Source organism: Microcaecilia unicolor, chromosome 2 (genome assembly GCF_901765095.1).
Source record: "Microcaecilia unicolor chromosome 2, aMicUni1.1, whole genome shotgun sequence".
NCBI classification, from domain to species: Eukaryota; Metazoa; Chordata; class Amphibia; order Gymnophiona; family Siphonopidae; genus Microcaecilia; species Microcaecilia unicolor.
Genome location: NC_044032.1, coordinates 552768071 through 552784391, shown reverse-complemented (window position 1 = coordinate 552784391; position 16321 = coordinate 552768071). Strand labels below are relative to the sequence as shown.

The window sequence follows — 16321 nt, the reverse complement described above, 5'->3', positions numbered from 1 at the left end:
CACATTTAGAGGGAAGAGTTGTACCTGAAAAACATTTTGTTGGGACAAGCTTCTCAACAGTGGCATTCACTTTGCATGAACTTTAAGTTAGAAATTGAGACTTGCCTTTCACAATAAACTGAAAACTTGTGTTTTGAATTGATCTGTTTAGTCTGAGTTTTTATATAGCTTGTGATTGTATTTTTTATTATGTAGTGACATTGTACTGCATTATGTATTTGTATTATTGATTTGAACCAGATTTCTCTGGATAAAATGAACCATAAACACTAACACTTCACAGCCTGTTAGAAGAGGATGGCCCATTTCAACCCTCTTTGTTTCAAAAGAAGAGAGGCTTGTGCAGTCACTTTGTGTATATCTGACCTAGGTGAAGCTAGAAAAAATATCTGCATATGATTGATTCTTTTTACACACAGGATAAGAGAGTTATTTATGGAGGACGGGTGTATGTAAGCAAGGTGATAAGCCAGTGTGCCTTATAAAATACCCTGCCCAGTTCCCACACAAAGTTGCACCTGTTTCAAGGTAGGAGCGACTTCTACATATATGCAAGGCTGCTTACTGATACCTGGATCCAGTTTTTCAGTAAAACATTACTCCAGTGCTGTGATATGGATTGGCCAGACATACCCATCTGAATCTTGGCACACTTGGCATAAATGTTCTTTTTTTTTTATATGTTGATGTGTGATTTGTTGGATAGTCCTGTAGCTGACTCTGAGGCTAGTGACATAATTCATTGCTAAATCTGCTTTCCAGCTGCTAAGCGCTTAATGCAGTCTTTGCTAAAAAGCATTTTTGAGTTATCCAGTTTTAGACCCAGAAGCTTGTTTACTGATAGGAATTGGCACACACGCTTGTATTTTATAAACTACAGTCATAAGTGCTGATACCACCTCTGCTCCGCCTATTTCCCTCGTCCCGGGACACCTATGCTGATATTGCACAAAAGTAGGCCCTATCCCTCTAATTCTGTAATCTTGTGTATCCAGTTTTAATTAGCATGCAAAATTGGACGCACAGGTTATAGAATACCTATAGTTACATGCATAATTTGACAAATTAGCTGTTAGAATTAGCACTAACAACCAATTATTTGGTGATAATTAGCACTAATTTGCAGTTACATAAGCGTAAGGGGGTGTGGATGTGGAAGGGGTATGGGTGGGTCAGGGACTTGCCCTTTGCTTAACACACTAAGGTTATAGACTATTGTCTGTTATGTGCATAACTGATAGCATTTAGGAACATGCATTTACACTAGCCATAAGTGGTCACGCCTAGAGTTAGACATATAAATGTGAATTTGCAGTAGTATTTTATAACCACAGTTCCATGGTGTCCCACAGATCAATCCAGAGACTTGTGGGTTGTATCCCTCTACCAGCAGGTGGAGATAGAGAGAACCTCCAAGGTTTGCTATATGTGGACCTGTGCAGTCAGCTGAATCTCAGTATTCTCTCAATCTAGCAGGTGGAGGGACATCTCTGTGCAGCTCTGGTTTGATCTGGCTACTGGTGTCCTTTGGGCCTAGTTTAGCACAGACAGGGGTTGACTGGCTGTTTGCAGCTTGTGGTGTACACCTGGTGGTGCCAGGTCCCTCCCGGTCTCCCCCTACCTTTCCTCCGTCACCTGGTGCTGTTGGCCTGATCTGATGAAACGTTTCCTTTCTCTCCTGACTAAAAAAAAAAAAAAAAAGGTAAGAGACTTTGTTTTTGTTTATTCATACGGAGTCAGTTTGGGGGCAGGCGTTTGTAGAGCATGTCAGTGCCTTCTGAGGCGGCTAAGCGCTGCTCCCGGTGTGGGGGCCAGAGAGCAGCATCGGGAGAGTGTGAGTCCTGCCGCCGTCAGCCCGCAGCGGATGTTCAGCGCGACAGGGGTTCTCCTCAGGTGTCTGGTGAGTCGGAAGCGCAGGGGATAGTTTCGGTGGTTTCCTTGGGGCAGTTAGTGCAGCGCGCATTGGTGGGCGCCATTTTTTCCTCTCAGGTGTGACCCGCTCCGCACGTGGCGGTTGATAGACAAGAGGCGCAGCGCGCTTCTGTGGCACAGGCTCCGATGGAGGGAAGCGATGTACAGGGAGCAGGGGAGTCCCTTGCAGTTCCTATTTCTCCAGATTTTGTTTTATTAATGCACAATGCCTTTCTTTTGAAGAAGTCAGGAGCTTCTCTTCAGCCTCTGTCTTTCCTGCCAAAATGTCCCCGAGTGAAGATTTTGGATCCCGAGGAGCTATCTGACACAGATGGCCCGGTTTTGTCTCCGGGCTCTCCCTCAGAATCTTTGGATTTGGCAGATGAGGTCACCATGCCCTCTGAGGAGGGGGATGATCCGACAGCTGGCCGCCTTTTTTGCAAGGAAGAGCTTCCCTCCCTGATTGTTAGGGCTTTTGAGGTTTTGGCCTTATCCCCTCTGAATCGTCAAGGGGAACAGGTCCGGTGCCCTCTATTATGTCTGGCACCAAATGCCCACCTCGTTCCTTTCATGTGCATGAGGCCATGAAGATCCTTATTTCGGCGCAGTGGGATACGCCAGACGGTGGGCTTAAGGTTGCTTAGAGCTATGTCGCGTCTTTACGCGCTACCTGCTCCTGACTTAGACTTGCTGAAGGTCCCTACGGTGGATTCCTTAATCGCAGCGGTCACTAAGAAAACCACTCTCCCTGTGGAGGGTGGCACAGCGCTCAAGGACCCTCAGGATCGTAAGTTGGAGACTTGCTTGAAGCTGTCCTTTGAAGTAGCGGCCCTTTCCCTGCAGGCCTCAGTTTGTGGCTCCTATGCGGCGCGGGCATGCTTATCGTGGGTACAGAAAGCCTCCTCTCCGTAAGATCTCGTGGCTGTTTTGCCGGCCTTGGAGTCCAGTTTAGCCTTCCTTGCAGATCTTCTTTATGATCTTTTGAGGGCTTCGGCGAAGCAGGTTTCCCTAGCGGTCACCGCATGTCGCTGGCTGTGGTTGCAGCAGACGTGGCCTCTAAGTCACATTTAGCAAGGCTTCCTTTTAGGGGAAAGCTTTTGTTTGGAACAGACTTAGAACAGATTGTGAAGGACCTCGGTGACTCTAAGGGCCAGCGCCTCCCGGAGGACAGGCCCAAGTTTGTACGACCGGCGGGACCTAGACCTAAGTTTAAGGATACACGGCGTTACCGTCCAGGTCGCAGGGCCTCTTTTCATAGAGCAAAGTCTTCTCAGAGGCCTCAGCCCTTTCAAGGTGACAGGCGGGCCTTCCTTTCCGGTAATAGAAACCAGCCCGCAGCCAGGTCCACCCAATGATGGGGCCCTGGTCCATATCCAGCCAGTTATTGGGGGCAGACTGTCCCTATTCCTGGTGGAGTGCACCAGGGTAACATCCGACAAATGGGTCTTGGAGGTTATCAGAGACGGCTACAAGTTAGAATTGGCTCGTCTGATAATGGACTCTTTTTTTTTTTCTGAAATCTCCTTGCAAATGTCCCGCCAAGGTGTGGGCCATTCGACACCCTCCTCAACTTACAACGGCTGGGTGCCATCCAGCCCATACCCCCAGCAGAAAGAGGGTGTGGTTGATACTCCATTTATTTTGTGGTGCCAAAAAAGGGCGGTTCTTGGCGACCCGTCTTAGATCTCAAGTGCGTCAACAGGTTCTTACGGGTTTGGCTTTTCCGCATGGAAACCCTCCACTTTGTGATTGCAGCGGTACAGGCAGGGGAGTTTTTGACCTCTCAATCTCAAAGAGGCCTATTTACACATTCCAATCTGGCCTCCCCACAGGCGCTTTCTTCGCTTTGCAGTGCTCGGTCGTCATTTTCAATTCAAAGCGATGCCCTTCAGCCTACCCACAGTGCCTCGGACCTTTTCCAAGGTCCTGGTAGTAGTGGCGGCCTATCTCAGGAAGGAAGGGATTCAGGTCCGTCCCTATCTAGACGACTGGCTTGTGTGGGCGTCTTCTTTTGAGGAGAGTTGGCAGGCAACCGACAAAGTGGTCGGGTTGCTTCAGTCGCTTGGTTGGGTGATCAACTCCCTGAAGTGCAGCCTAATGCCTTCCCAAATGCTGGAAAACTTGGGAGTGTGCTTCGATATCTGAACATAGATAGTTTTCTCTTCCTTCAGCTCAAGCACAGCGGTTACTGGCTCAGTTACGAGCGCTGTTTCAACCCGCGGGCTTGGGACTGTGTACAAGTTCTAGGTTCCATGGCCTCCACCTTGGTCGAGGTAAAGTGGGCCAGAGCTCACATGCACCCCTTCTAGTGGCACCTTCTGAGCCGTTGGTCTCCGCTTTCGGAGGATTATGAGGTTCGGGTGCTATGTTCGACCCGACTTCACACAATCATGCACTGGTGGTTCATTCAAAAGAATCTGGTGTCGGGCATTCCTCTGGCAACCCCGGACTGGAAGATAGTGACCACGGATGCGTCACTGTCCGGGGGGGGGGGGGGCTCATTGACTGCAACAGACGGCCCAGAGCATTTGGACTTCGACGGAGGCATCATGGTCCATCAACCGCTTAAGAGTTACGGGCAATTCGTCTGGCCTTTCAGGAGTTTGTCTCTTCTCCGCGGTTGCCCAGTTCGAGTTCTTTCGGACAATGCGACGACGGTTGCCTACGTAAACCGTCGGGGGGGGGGCACCAGGAGTGCACCCCTAGCGCGCGAGGCGGCTCTGATCTGCCATTGGGCAGAGACTCATCTCTCTTTCTTAACAGCGACTCATATAGCGGGGGGTCACAGAATGTGCAAGCGGACTTTCTCAGTCGCCACCAGTTGGAGCCGGGGGAGTGGAAGCTCTCCCCTCTGGCCTTCGATCAGATAACTGCCTGTTTCGGAGATGCCAGAGATGGACTTAATGGCCACCGCATTCAAAGCGAAGGTTCCCCGTTTCTTCAGCAGGGGACGAGAGCTGGGCTCAGAAGGCATTGATGCCCTTCTTCAACCTTGGCCCCGGGGCCTGCTCTATGCCTTTCCCCTGTGGTCAATGGTGGGCAGGTTACTGACTCGCATTGCCAGTCATCCCGGTCGAGTGATCCTAGTGGCCCCGGATTGGCCCAGACAACCCTGGTATGCAGATGTGATCAGGCTTCTGTTCGATTGTCCTTTTCTGCTACCAGCGCAGGACGGTCTGCTACTGCAGGGGCCAATCACGATGGAGGATCCCTCCCTATTTGGTCTTACGGCCTGGCCCTTGAAAGGGCGAGGTTGAGAAGAAAAGGGTATCTGGACGTGGTTATCGCTACGATGCTGTAGGCTCGGAAAATATCCACCTCGATAGCTTATGCTAGGGTGTGGCGTACCTTTGATTCATGGTGTGCGAGTTTGGGATTGTCAGTGGCTTCAGCTTCAGTATTGGTTATCCTCGCGTTTCTTCAGGAGGCTGTACAAGAATCACTCTCGTTGAGTTCTCTTAAGGTGCAGGGTGGCAGCTCTGGCATGTTTTAGAGGCCGGCTTCAGGGGGCGTCCATCGCCTCCCACCCAGATGTGGTTCATTTCTTGAGGGGCATAAATCGTTTGCGCCCTCCTCACGTGCCAGTTCTGCCATTCTGGAACCTTATCTAGTTCTCAAAGCGCTTCAGCGTCCTCCTTCCGAACCCTTATCGGGGATTACGATTAAGGATCTCACCTTGAAGGCGATTTTCCTAGTAGCCATTACTTTCACTCAGAGAATTTCAGAGTTGCCGGCTCTTTCAGAGACCCCTTCCTGCGTTTTACGGAGGTGGGGGTATCGATTAGGACAGTTCCTTTGTTTTTGCCCAAGGAGGTTTCTCGTTTTCACTTGGGGCAGTCCCTGCATTTGCTGGCCTTCCGCCGGGAAGATTACCCTGAGCAGTTCCGGGCTCTTCACTGCCTCAACGTGAGACGGGCTCTTCTCAGGTATTTGGAGGTGACGAATTAATTTAATCTTTCTGACCATCTCTTCCTCCTATGCAGAGTCCTGTTTGGTTTCTCTAGAAGATATCTGCAGGGCAGCTACTTGGGCTTCGGTCCATATATTCACTCGTCATTATCAGGTGGATGTGGCAGCTCGTCAAGATGCGGTGTCTGGCTCGTCAGTGATTTCTGTCTGCCCCACTTGTGGACTTCTTGGGTACATCCCACAAGTCTCTGGATTGGATTGTGGGACACCATGGAAGGAAAAATTCTTACCTGATAATTTTCTTTCCATTAGTCCCAACAGATCAATTCAGAGGTCCCCCCTTGGTTTACGGTCTGCGGTTTTGTTGCGGTTAGTTTTTTTCGGGTTCCGTTGTTCTGAATGTTCTTTTGGTTAATTAAAAAAATAAATAAATATAGGAGCGGTGGAAGTATGTTGGGCAATTGGTCTGACAATGTCAGGAGAGTTTTCTATTGTTTCCATTCCACTGCTTTGGTATCGTTCATATTGAGATTCAGCTGGCTGCACAGGTCCACATATAGCAAACCTCGGAGGTTCTCTCTATCTCCACCTGCTGGTAGAGGGACACAACCCACAAGTCTCTGGATTGATCTGTTGGGATTAATGGAAAGAGACTTATCAGGTAAGAATTAATTTTTCCTTATGCACATAGTTGCCAATACAGAATTTGCACTTGGTGTGCTTCCTAACTTTAAGCAACCTGTAGAAAACTATCCCCTGTGGAGGAAATAATCAGCCACCTAGTTTTAGGAGGCAAGAATGTGTGTAAATGCTGATATTCTATTTATGTACACATCTTTGTAGGCATCGAGGGTTCAAAATATTTTTTTTCTGCACTAATCTCCTATACTGAATAAATATTTTGAACCCTCTTGATGTGCAAACTGCACCTTTCATCCTCTTGGGTGCAATCTACAGATTACTGGTACCTTTGCTGTTCCACATTTTGTGGATACACAGATGTGTAAATGACCATTTTTCAGCAGCATGGTTTTGGTAGCTAGGCACCAAGATGCCAAGGTGTTTACTTTGCAGGTGGGCATTCATTTGGGCAGAGCATGGGTATGCCATCTAGATGTGAACATTTGCACAACTGTATGCCTCGTATAAATGCCCACGCTCACAAAGTAGGCACACATAAGATGGTTTATGCTAATATCCTTTAAAGAAGGTAGACATCTATTTTTCTTTATAACTGTAGGCTTCAGATAGGTATTTTCCTGGTGCATAAATCGGGATTCCCCCTCATAAAATTACCTTATGTTTTCTGAGTGTCTGCTTTTATATATTCATACAGTAGGGCAGTTTTTATGTGTCTGCTTGAACATGTAAAGAACTGTAGTACAACACTTTTTGTACATATGTTCACAGAGAATGACCACTATAAGTAAATAACTTAATCTTATTTTAGTCCCAGTTGTTTACAGTGTGCAGTTTCATTAGCACTTAATGCTTTTGCATACTGTGCTTTGTCCTTCCAAATCTGATGTAGGAAATGTGTGTTACTATTCCAGATTACAATAGTTATTTGGGCTGTAATCCGGATTGGTCCAAATGGCTGTGAGAGCATGGAATTTCATGATACTGGACTGCTGCGGTTTAAACAGATATCTGACATGGGTGTGATACATCCTTTATACAAGAGTACAGTTGGAGGAAGACGTAATGAAGATTTGGCCATCACTGGCGACAACCAGCCTGTAAGTTTACGTTTTAAAAACCCCCAAAATACTACAGCAAATAAGAGTGTTTTGAAAGAATAAAATCAAAAGAAACAGAGTTAGATTTTGTTATCTCTTATAGGCACAATAAAATAGTACATTTTGGGGTCCTTTTAATAAACTGCGACATAGTTTTGCACTTTCCATGCGGTAGTAGCCCTAAGTATAGTGCAGAAAGTGCATAGAAGGTGAGTTAAATGCAAAGAATGTGCCCAGCATTTAGCGCTTGATAATAACAAGTACCAAAGCAGTGCATATTCCCCCACATCTCTCACATCTACTCCCAATCCCCCCTCCCCGCAACATACCACTAGGGGGCAGAGGCATTATTTTGGAAGACAGTGTTGACCCAAGTGGCAGCAGAGGGGGACTGGTGCCACCATTGCCAGATCTGCTGGAGAGTCCTGGGGGAGGGGGGGTTGGAGAGAGGGGGGTAGGAATTGGGTAGGTGTGGCCTGGATGTCAGAGAGGTGGAATTCTGTTGCCTGGGGCTCAAGAGAGGGGAGCTAGTGATGTTGGGCAGGAAATCAGAAGAGGAGGATTATGTTGCCAGGATGGTGAGAGGGGATCTAGTGACATAGTGGGGATCGAACATGGTAGGGGTGGTTAGGGATGGACAATGGGGCATAGAGGATCAGGAGATGGGACCTGGAAAGAAAGTGAATGATGAAGATAAATTATATTTTTTATTTGTTTTAGTACTGGGCTGCCAATCGGATGAATATGTATGTTCTACTGGACTGTTGGTATCACCACTGCACTTAACGCCTTCTCTTGAAGTGGCGTTAATTGTGGCTGCACTGTTGCCAGTTGGGACAGCTAGCATGCATTAATCACCCATACACTAGGCGTTGTGGAAAACCATTCCCCAGTTCCGCCTCAATCCTGCTCATTGCCACACAGTAAATCTTAGTGCAAGTCAGCACAAATGTTTACCACATGGTAAAGCCTGTGCTAGAATAACACAGCTTAGTAAAAGGGCCCTTTTGTATTATATCTTTTCTTTCATTCCTGTAGTTTATTTACACTTCTGCAGATATCAGCAGTAATTTTTGTTAGTGTGTAAACATGTGCACCAAACAGATTAATGCATTCTTTAATATTCACTAGTGTGTGCATGGTCAAAGTTCAGTACATGCTCATTTAAAACACATTTTTCCATATTTTGGGACTTTTTTTAATGTTCATTTCATTTAAATTTTTAAGCATACAGTGTGTGTATGGAAGAACTTAAAAAATGTGTTCAAATCAGTTGTACCAGAGACAAGAACAGATCACATGCAGAGGTCAAAACAGTTAGTCGTTATTAAAAAACGACCCGACATAGTCACATTTCACCTGAAGTCTGTATATAAATTACAAATTAAAATCCATACATTAAAAAAATCTATACATAAAAACATAACAAATAAAAGAAATAATTAAAAGTACAGAAAAAGATAAGTACAATAAAAAGTACTTACTGTTCATATTGTAATAGCAACTAGTAAAACATTAGTGTTCTGTGCGTGATAGTAGTGTAAGGCTATAGTATATGAAGGTTCATTTGTGAAAGGAAGCACATTCCATCAGTACTTCAAAGCATAATATAGCAGCAAACTGTGCAGGGTGCAGACAGGTATCAATGATATAGGGTCAAAACTCTAAAAAATGCCTAATAGATCAATTAAAAAATGTCCTCTATTAGCAAATTGTGAGAGCCCAAAGTCTAAAAAAACAAATAACCCAACTCTTAGGATGCCATTCAAAGGTACTCTAAAGAGCTTTATAAAAGAAAACTTACCAAACAAGAGTTAAATACTTACAGAGAAAGAAATCTCCTTCAGAGTAACAGCAACAACTTTATTCAGCATTTAGTTTGTCATTGTGAGAATAGCATTCGCTTTTATACTCTATATCCAGGTCAGAGGTTACACTCTTCCCAAACTTAAAAATATTTCATAGAGCACCACGTTACTCAAGATAGAATAAATCTTATACTAAATGTAACTAAAACCAACACCTTTGTCATTAAATGACGAATTTACAAAAAACTATCGAGTTAAAACCGCTGTTCTCACACAAATCACAAAGGGTCTGTCACCTTTAAAAAACACGCTGAAATTTTAAAACACTAACAAGGACAAAAATGCAAACAAATGCCCGAAAAAATATGTGTTTCAAGTCGCCATTGCTTCTGCGTTCCAGTGACACAAATTACATCACTGGAATGAAGAAAGAAGTATAAAAATCATACAAAAAAGATATTAAAAAGCTGACAAACCCATAATAATTAAATAATATAAAAGTAGTAACCATACCAATACAAATATATAACGGTAATAAATATAAATTCAAAACGTAAAGCATAAAAAGATGTTTAAAAAAATCACTTAGTGAATACAAAATTAATATCAATAAAACAGAAATACACATTTGCTTATAAAAGAAAGTCAAAACACATATACATACATATATATACTCACTGCTTTTATTAAAAAAAAAAAAAGTCTGTTGCACCAAAAAAATGACTCATTTTCTCACATCTTTAACACTCATATATATTCTAAATAATCAGTCTCTTTATTTAAACCATTAGGTATCACTTCCTAAATTCAAAAATCATTCTTTGTTCAATCTTTATGAAAAATTTATCCACATCCCCACCTCTCCTATTTTCAGAAGGGAGTGGGACAGGTCAGAGGGAAAGGCCCGGTGTAGGCCGTAGGCAGCCTATCAGTACGGCTGCTGCTGGTGCTGCAGGGGTGAAGACTTGCTGAAAAGGTAAACCGGGGTTGGGAGGAGAGGGAAGGGATAGATGCTGGACCAACTGTACAGGGTGGGGGGGGAGGAGGAATTGAGAGAGAACCTCAGGTGGGGTCAAAAGGGAGGGAGAGATACTGGTCTGTGCACAGGGGGAAGGAGAAATAGGGAGAGATGCCAATTGAGGGACAGAAGGATAGAGAAGAGGGGGAGAGATGTTGGGCTCAGAGGGAGTGAGATATTGGACCTGGGGTGGAGGGAAGGAAGAGAGAGGTGTTGGATGGGTGAGGGAAGAGAGATAATGGACCTGGGGGTAGTGGGGATGAAGAGAGAGAGAGCTAGACCTGGAGGCTGGAGAAAGGAAGCTATTGGGCCTTTAATCAATGGCAGAGCTTGGAGACCTGGGCCCCCCACTTTGGGCTCTGGTCCCCTGCAAAACCACAGTACCTGTTCAATGGCTGGTAGCAGCTGAAGCCTCACGAGCTAATGAAATCTGCTGCCTGAGCCACCCCCTTCCTCACTCCAGAGGCAGTACATTGTAGTAGCAGGGTGTTTCCAGCCACCAACGCTTGCACTCTCCAAGTGTGCTCAGTTCATGCATGAACCGAGCATGCTCGGGGAGTGCCATCGTCAGCAGCTAGAGACACTCTGCTGACTTCCTTGCTCCTCAGGCAGCACAAGGAGGAAGAGGGCCATTTTGGCAGTGGATTTGTTCGACTGGTGTGGCTTCTGCATCCCCACCAGCAAAGGTATGATATCTAATGTTGGGGGGGGGGGGCGGAGAGGAAATGTCTGCCCCCCCCCCCCCCCCCCCCCCCCAGTGGATTGCTGTCTATGCCCCACCTTCAACCGCAACATTAACATTTTTAATCGCACAATCGGGATTAAAAATTTGAAGCAAACTGCAGCCCTAAAAATAACACGTATAGATTGGAAAATGCATTCTAAGTATTATTTTTCTCCCTCAGCTTAAGCACATCCCTAGTAATGCCATCTCCCAGTCTGCTAAAAGTGCATGTGTTGTGAAACCCTTTACGCACTTTAGCCAGGTTAATGGTAAGCAGTTTTCAGACGCCTTTTACCTGGATTAGTTGGTACTTGTTAGTAGTTTTTTTAAAACTGCCCTCCACATATTCTAAGCTATTTTTCTAATGTTGTATCATTTTTAAGGTTGTCTTTCAGCAAGGAACAACAAAACTTAGTGTAGAAAAGGATAAAACCTCTATCACCAGTGATGTTGGAATGGAATTTGTTGATCCACGCACTCAGAAGACATTGTTCAGCACAGACTACGCAACTCATGAGTTTCATTTACCAACTGGAGTGAAAACACTAAATGTCCAGAAAGCAGCTACAGAAAGGGTATGAGTTATTACAGTACTGCAGTATTCTTTCTATAATTTCATAATTATAGTGACTGTTGGATTGCACTCTATAAGCAACAGTGTACAAAATGGTGTGTATTAAATGATTTGTGTGCATACCCTGTGTGTATTATCTTCAGCACCAGCGAAGTGCAAAGGATTCTATAATACCCATTCGGATTGGTGGGGGGGGGGGGGGGGGGGGGGGGGGGGGGGGTGTTCTTGCAGAGCTACAGAATGAGAGAGAAAAAAATGTTCTTCAAATGAACAAATATGGAAAGCCTGCAGTGGCCTGGTGCCTTGAATTCTTTTCAGTGTAATTTGCAAAAGAGGGTGAAAGGGAGTGCATGTCTGTGCCTCAGTATTGTTTTTCACGTGTTGCAGCCTCTGTGGGTGGGGAAAATGTAGCTTGATGAGGAGTACGTGTACACATTACAGCACTATATGAAAATAGGAAGTCTTTATAAACCCTTATTTCTCCGAGGACAAGCAGGCTGCTTGTTCTCACTGATGGGTGACGTCCACGGCAGCCCCTCGAATCGGAACACTTTCTAGCAAAGTCCTTTGCTAGTCCTTGCGCGCCGATGCGCACCGCGCATGCGCGGCCGTCTTCCCGCCCAAACCGGCTCGTGCCAGCCAGTCTTCTTTTGTCCGCGCTCGGTACGGTCGTGTTTCGCCGTTCGTGCCCCGAAAGTTGACCTCGCGCGTCGTTTATCGACTTCGTTCTAAAAAAAAAAAAAAAAAGGTGTCGGAAGGAGACCTTTATGGTTTTCTCCCTTTCCGTACTTCTAGTTTTGCCCCGGTAAGTTTTCTTTCGTCGTCGGGGTAGGCCCTATTTAGGCCTCGGTTCGAAGTTTTCTTCCCCTTATTTTTGTGGTGCCATTTTTGCCATTTCGAGTTTTGATCTCGCCGGCGCGATTTTTCCGCCCATGACATCAAAGTCTTCCAGCGGCTTCAAGAAGTGCACCCAGTGCGCCCGGGTAATCTCGCTCACTGACAGGCACGCTTCGTGTCTTCAGTGTCTGGGGGCTGGGCACCGCCCGCAGGCCTGTAGTCTGTGTTCTCTTTTGCAAAAGCGGACTCAGGTAGCGAGATTAGCCCAGTGGAGCGTTTTGTTCTCGGGCTCTTCATCGGCACCGGGAGTATCGACTGCTTCGACGACGTCGTCGTCCGGACCTTCATCCTCGCCCCCGATTGCATCGAGGCATCGGCCCTCTGCATCGGGGCGACATCGGAGGGCTGCGTCGGCGTCGGTGGTATCGAGATCTCCTCGTCTGCTGATGTCGTCGGACGGTGGTGCTTCGTCTGGAGTGCAGGTGAGGGCTGTCCATTCCCCTGCTGGTGGCGGTGAGCCTTCGGGTGGGTCTCCCCCTACCCTGAGGGCTCCTGCGGTACAGCCCCCCCGAGACCGACCTCCTTCGGCCTCGGCCCCGAGGAAGAGACGGCTGGATTCTACGTCCTCCTCGTCGGTGCCGGGAAGCTCCGGTGACATGCTTCGTCCCAAAAAATCGAAGAAGCATCGTCACCGGTCCCCTTCCCGTGTCGGCACCGAGAGCTCTGGGTCGCCGAGGGAGTCGGCACCCAGTAGGCATCGGCACCGAGAGGACCGCTCGCCCTCTGTTCAAGAGGTGTCGGTGCGCTCCCCTTTGGACAGCCCGGAACAGCCTCCACGCCCGGAACAGGTTCTGACATCGACTCCTGCATCGGCTTCCATGTCTTTTTCCACAGCCGCTCTGCACGAGAGCCTCTGGGCCGTTCTCCCAGAGATCCTGGGAGAGCTGTTGCGCCCTACCCCTCCGGTACTGGGGGTGCTTGCGCCACCGGTACCTTCGAGCCAGGCGCCGGCTGGCCCATTGCCCGGGGTGAGGTCTCCGACATCGGTGCCGCTTGCGGTACCGAGTGCGGTAGCCTCCCAGGAAGGCTCCCCGACTACGTTGGCGGAGGGAGCTTCGCCGGTGCGGGCGAGGGAGTCTACCTCTCGACGCTCCCACCGTGGCCGTGGTTCCACAGAGTCGAGCCGGGCACGGTTGCAGACACAGGTCCGTGAACTTGTGTCTGACACCGATGGTGAGGCCTCGTGGGAAGAGGAAGAGGACATCAGATATTTCTCTGACGAGGAGTCTGAGGGTCTTCCTTCTGATCCCACTCCCTCTCCTGAAAGGCAGCTTTCTCCTCCTGAGAGCCTGTCTTTCGCTTCCTTTGTCCGGGAGATGTCTACGGCCATCCCCTTCCCGGTGGTTGTGGAGGACGAGCCCAGGGCTGAAATGTTTGAGCTCCTGGACTATCCTTCTCCACCTAAGGAAGCGTCCACAGTACCCATGCATCATGTCCTCAAAAAGACATTGCTGGCGAACTGGACCAAGCCTCTAACTAATCCCCACATTCCCAAGAAGATCGAGTCCCAGTACCGGATCCATGGGGACCCAGAGCTGATGCGCACTCAGTTGCCTCATGACTCTGGAGTTGTGGATTTGGCCCTAAAGAAGGCCAAGAGTTCTAGGGAGCATGCTTCGGCGCCCCCGGGCAAGGACTCTAGAACCTTGGACTCCTTTGGGAGGAAGGCCTACCATTCTTCTATGCTCGTGGCCAAAATCCAGTCCTACCAGCTCTACACGAGCATACACATGCGGAACAATGTGCGGCAGTTGGCGGGCTTGGTGGACAAGCTCCCCCCTGAGCAAGCCAAGCCTTTTCAGGAGGTGGTCAGGCAGCTGAAGGCGTGCAGAAAATTCCTGGCCAGAGGGGTGTATGACACCTTTGATGTTGCGTCCAGGGCCGCTGCTCAAGGTGTGGTGATGCGCAGACTTTCATGGCTGCGTGCCTCCGACCTGGAGAATAGAATCCAGCAGCGGATTGCGGACTCGCCTTGCCGTGCGGATAATATTTTTGGAGAGAAAGTCGAGCAGGTGGTAGAGCAGCTCCACCAGCGGGACACCGCTTTCGACAAGTTCTCCCGCCGGCAGCCTTCAGCCTCTACCTCTACAGGTAGAAGATTTTTGGGGGGAAGGAAGACTGTTCCCTACTCTTCTGGCAAGCGTAGGTACAATTCTCCTTCTCGACAGCCTGCGGCCCAGGCTAAGCCCCAGCGCGCGCGCTCTCGTCAGCAGCGTGCGACTCAGCAAGGCCCCTTGGCTCCCCAGCAAAAGCAAGGGACGAGCTTTTGACTGGCTCCAGCAGAGCATAGCCGACATCCAAGTGTCAGTGCCGGGCGACCTGCCTGTCGGAGGGAGGTTGAAAGCTTTTCACCAAAGGTGGCCTCTCATAACCTCCGATCAGTGGGTTCTCCAAATAGTCCGGCAAGGATACACCCTCAATTTGGCCTCAAAACCTCCAAATTGTCCACCGGGAGCTCAGTCTTACAGCTTCCAGCACAAGCAGGTACTTGCAGAGGAACTCTCCGCCCTTCTCAGCGCCAATGCGGTTGAGCCCGTGCCATCCGGGCAAGAAGGGCTGGGATTCTATTCCAGGTACTTCCTTGTGGAAAGGAAAACAGGGGGGATGCGTCCCATCCTAGACCTAAGGGCCCTGAACATATATCTAGTCAAAGAAAAGTTCAGGATGCTTTCCCTGGGCACCCTTCTCCCCATGATTCAGGAAAACGATTGGCTATGCTCTCTGGACTTGAAGGACGCCTACACACACATCCCGATACTGCCAGCTCACAGACAGTATCTGCGATTTCAGCTGGGCACACGTCACTTCCAGTACTGTGTGCTACCCTTTGGGCTCGCCTCTGCGCCCAGAGTGTTCACGAAGTGCTTGGCTGTAGTAGCAGCGGCACTTCGCAGACTGGGGGTACACGTGTTCCCATATCTCGACGATTGGCTGGTGAAGAACACATCCGAGGCAGGAGCCCTGCAGTCCATGCAGATGACTATTCGCCTCCTGGAGCTACTGGGGTTTGTGATAAATTATCCAAAGTCCCATCTTCTCCCAGTTCAGAGACTCGAATTCATAGGAGCTCTGCTGGATTCTCGGACGGCTCGCGCCTATCTCCCAGACAAGAGCCAACAACTTGTTGTCCCTTGTCTCGCGGGTGCGAGCGTCCCAGCAGATTACAGCTCGGCAGATGTTGAGATTGCTGGGCCACATGGCCTCCACAGTTCATGTGACTCCCATGGCCCGCCTTCACATGAGATCTGCTCAATGGACCCTAGCTTCCCAGTGGTTTCAGGCTGCTGGGGATCTAGAAGACGTGATCCACCTGTCCACGAGTTTTCTCAGATCCCTGTATTGGTGGACGATTTGGTCCAATTTGACTCTGGGACGTCCTTTCCAAATTCCTCAGCCACAAAAAGTGCTGACCACGGATGCGTCTCTCCTGGGGTGGGGAGCTCATGTCGATGGGCTTCACACCCAAGGAAGCTGGTCCCTCCAGGAACGCGATCTACAGATCAATCTCCTGGAGTTAAGAGCGGTCTGGAACGCTCTGAAGGCTTTCAGAGATCGGCTGTCCCACCAAATTATCCAAATTCAGACAGACAACCAGGTTGCCATGTATTACATCAACAAGCAGGGGGGCACCGGATCTCGTCCCCTGTGTCAGGAAGCCGTCAGCATGTGGCTCTGGGCTCGCTGTCACGGCATGGTGCTCCAAGCCACATATCTGGCAGGCGTAAACAACAGTCTGGCCGA

The 16321-nt window shown here is 48.4% G+C and overlaps 1 protein-coding gene across 1 annotated transcript in view; it reads left to right on the top strand.

The window, feature by feature from the left end:
• SGCB (sarcoglycan beta) overlaps positions 1-16321 on the top strand; it is a 54698-nt gene that overhangs the window by 12531 nt on the left and 25846 nt on the right. Inside the window, exons 3-4 of the mRNA XM_030191370.1 lie at positions 7374-7559; positions 11493-11684. Coding sequence (XP_030047230.1) covers positions 7374-7559; positions 11493-11684 — 378 coding nt within the window. The remainder of the gene's footprint in view (positions 1-7373; positions 7560-11492; positions 11685-16321) is intronic.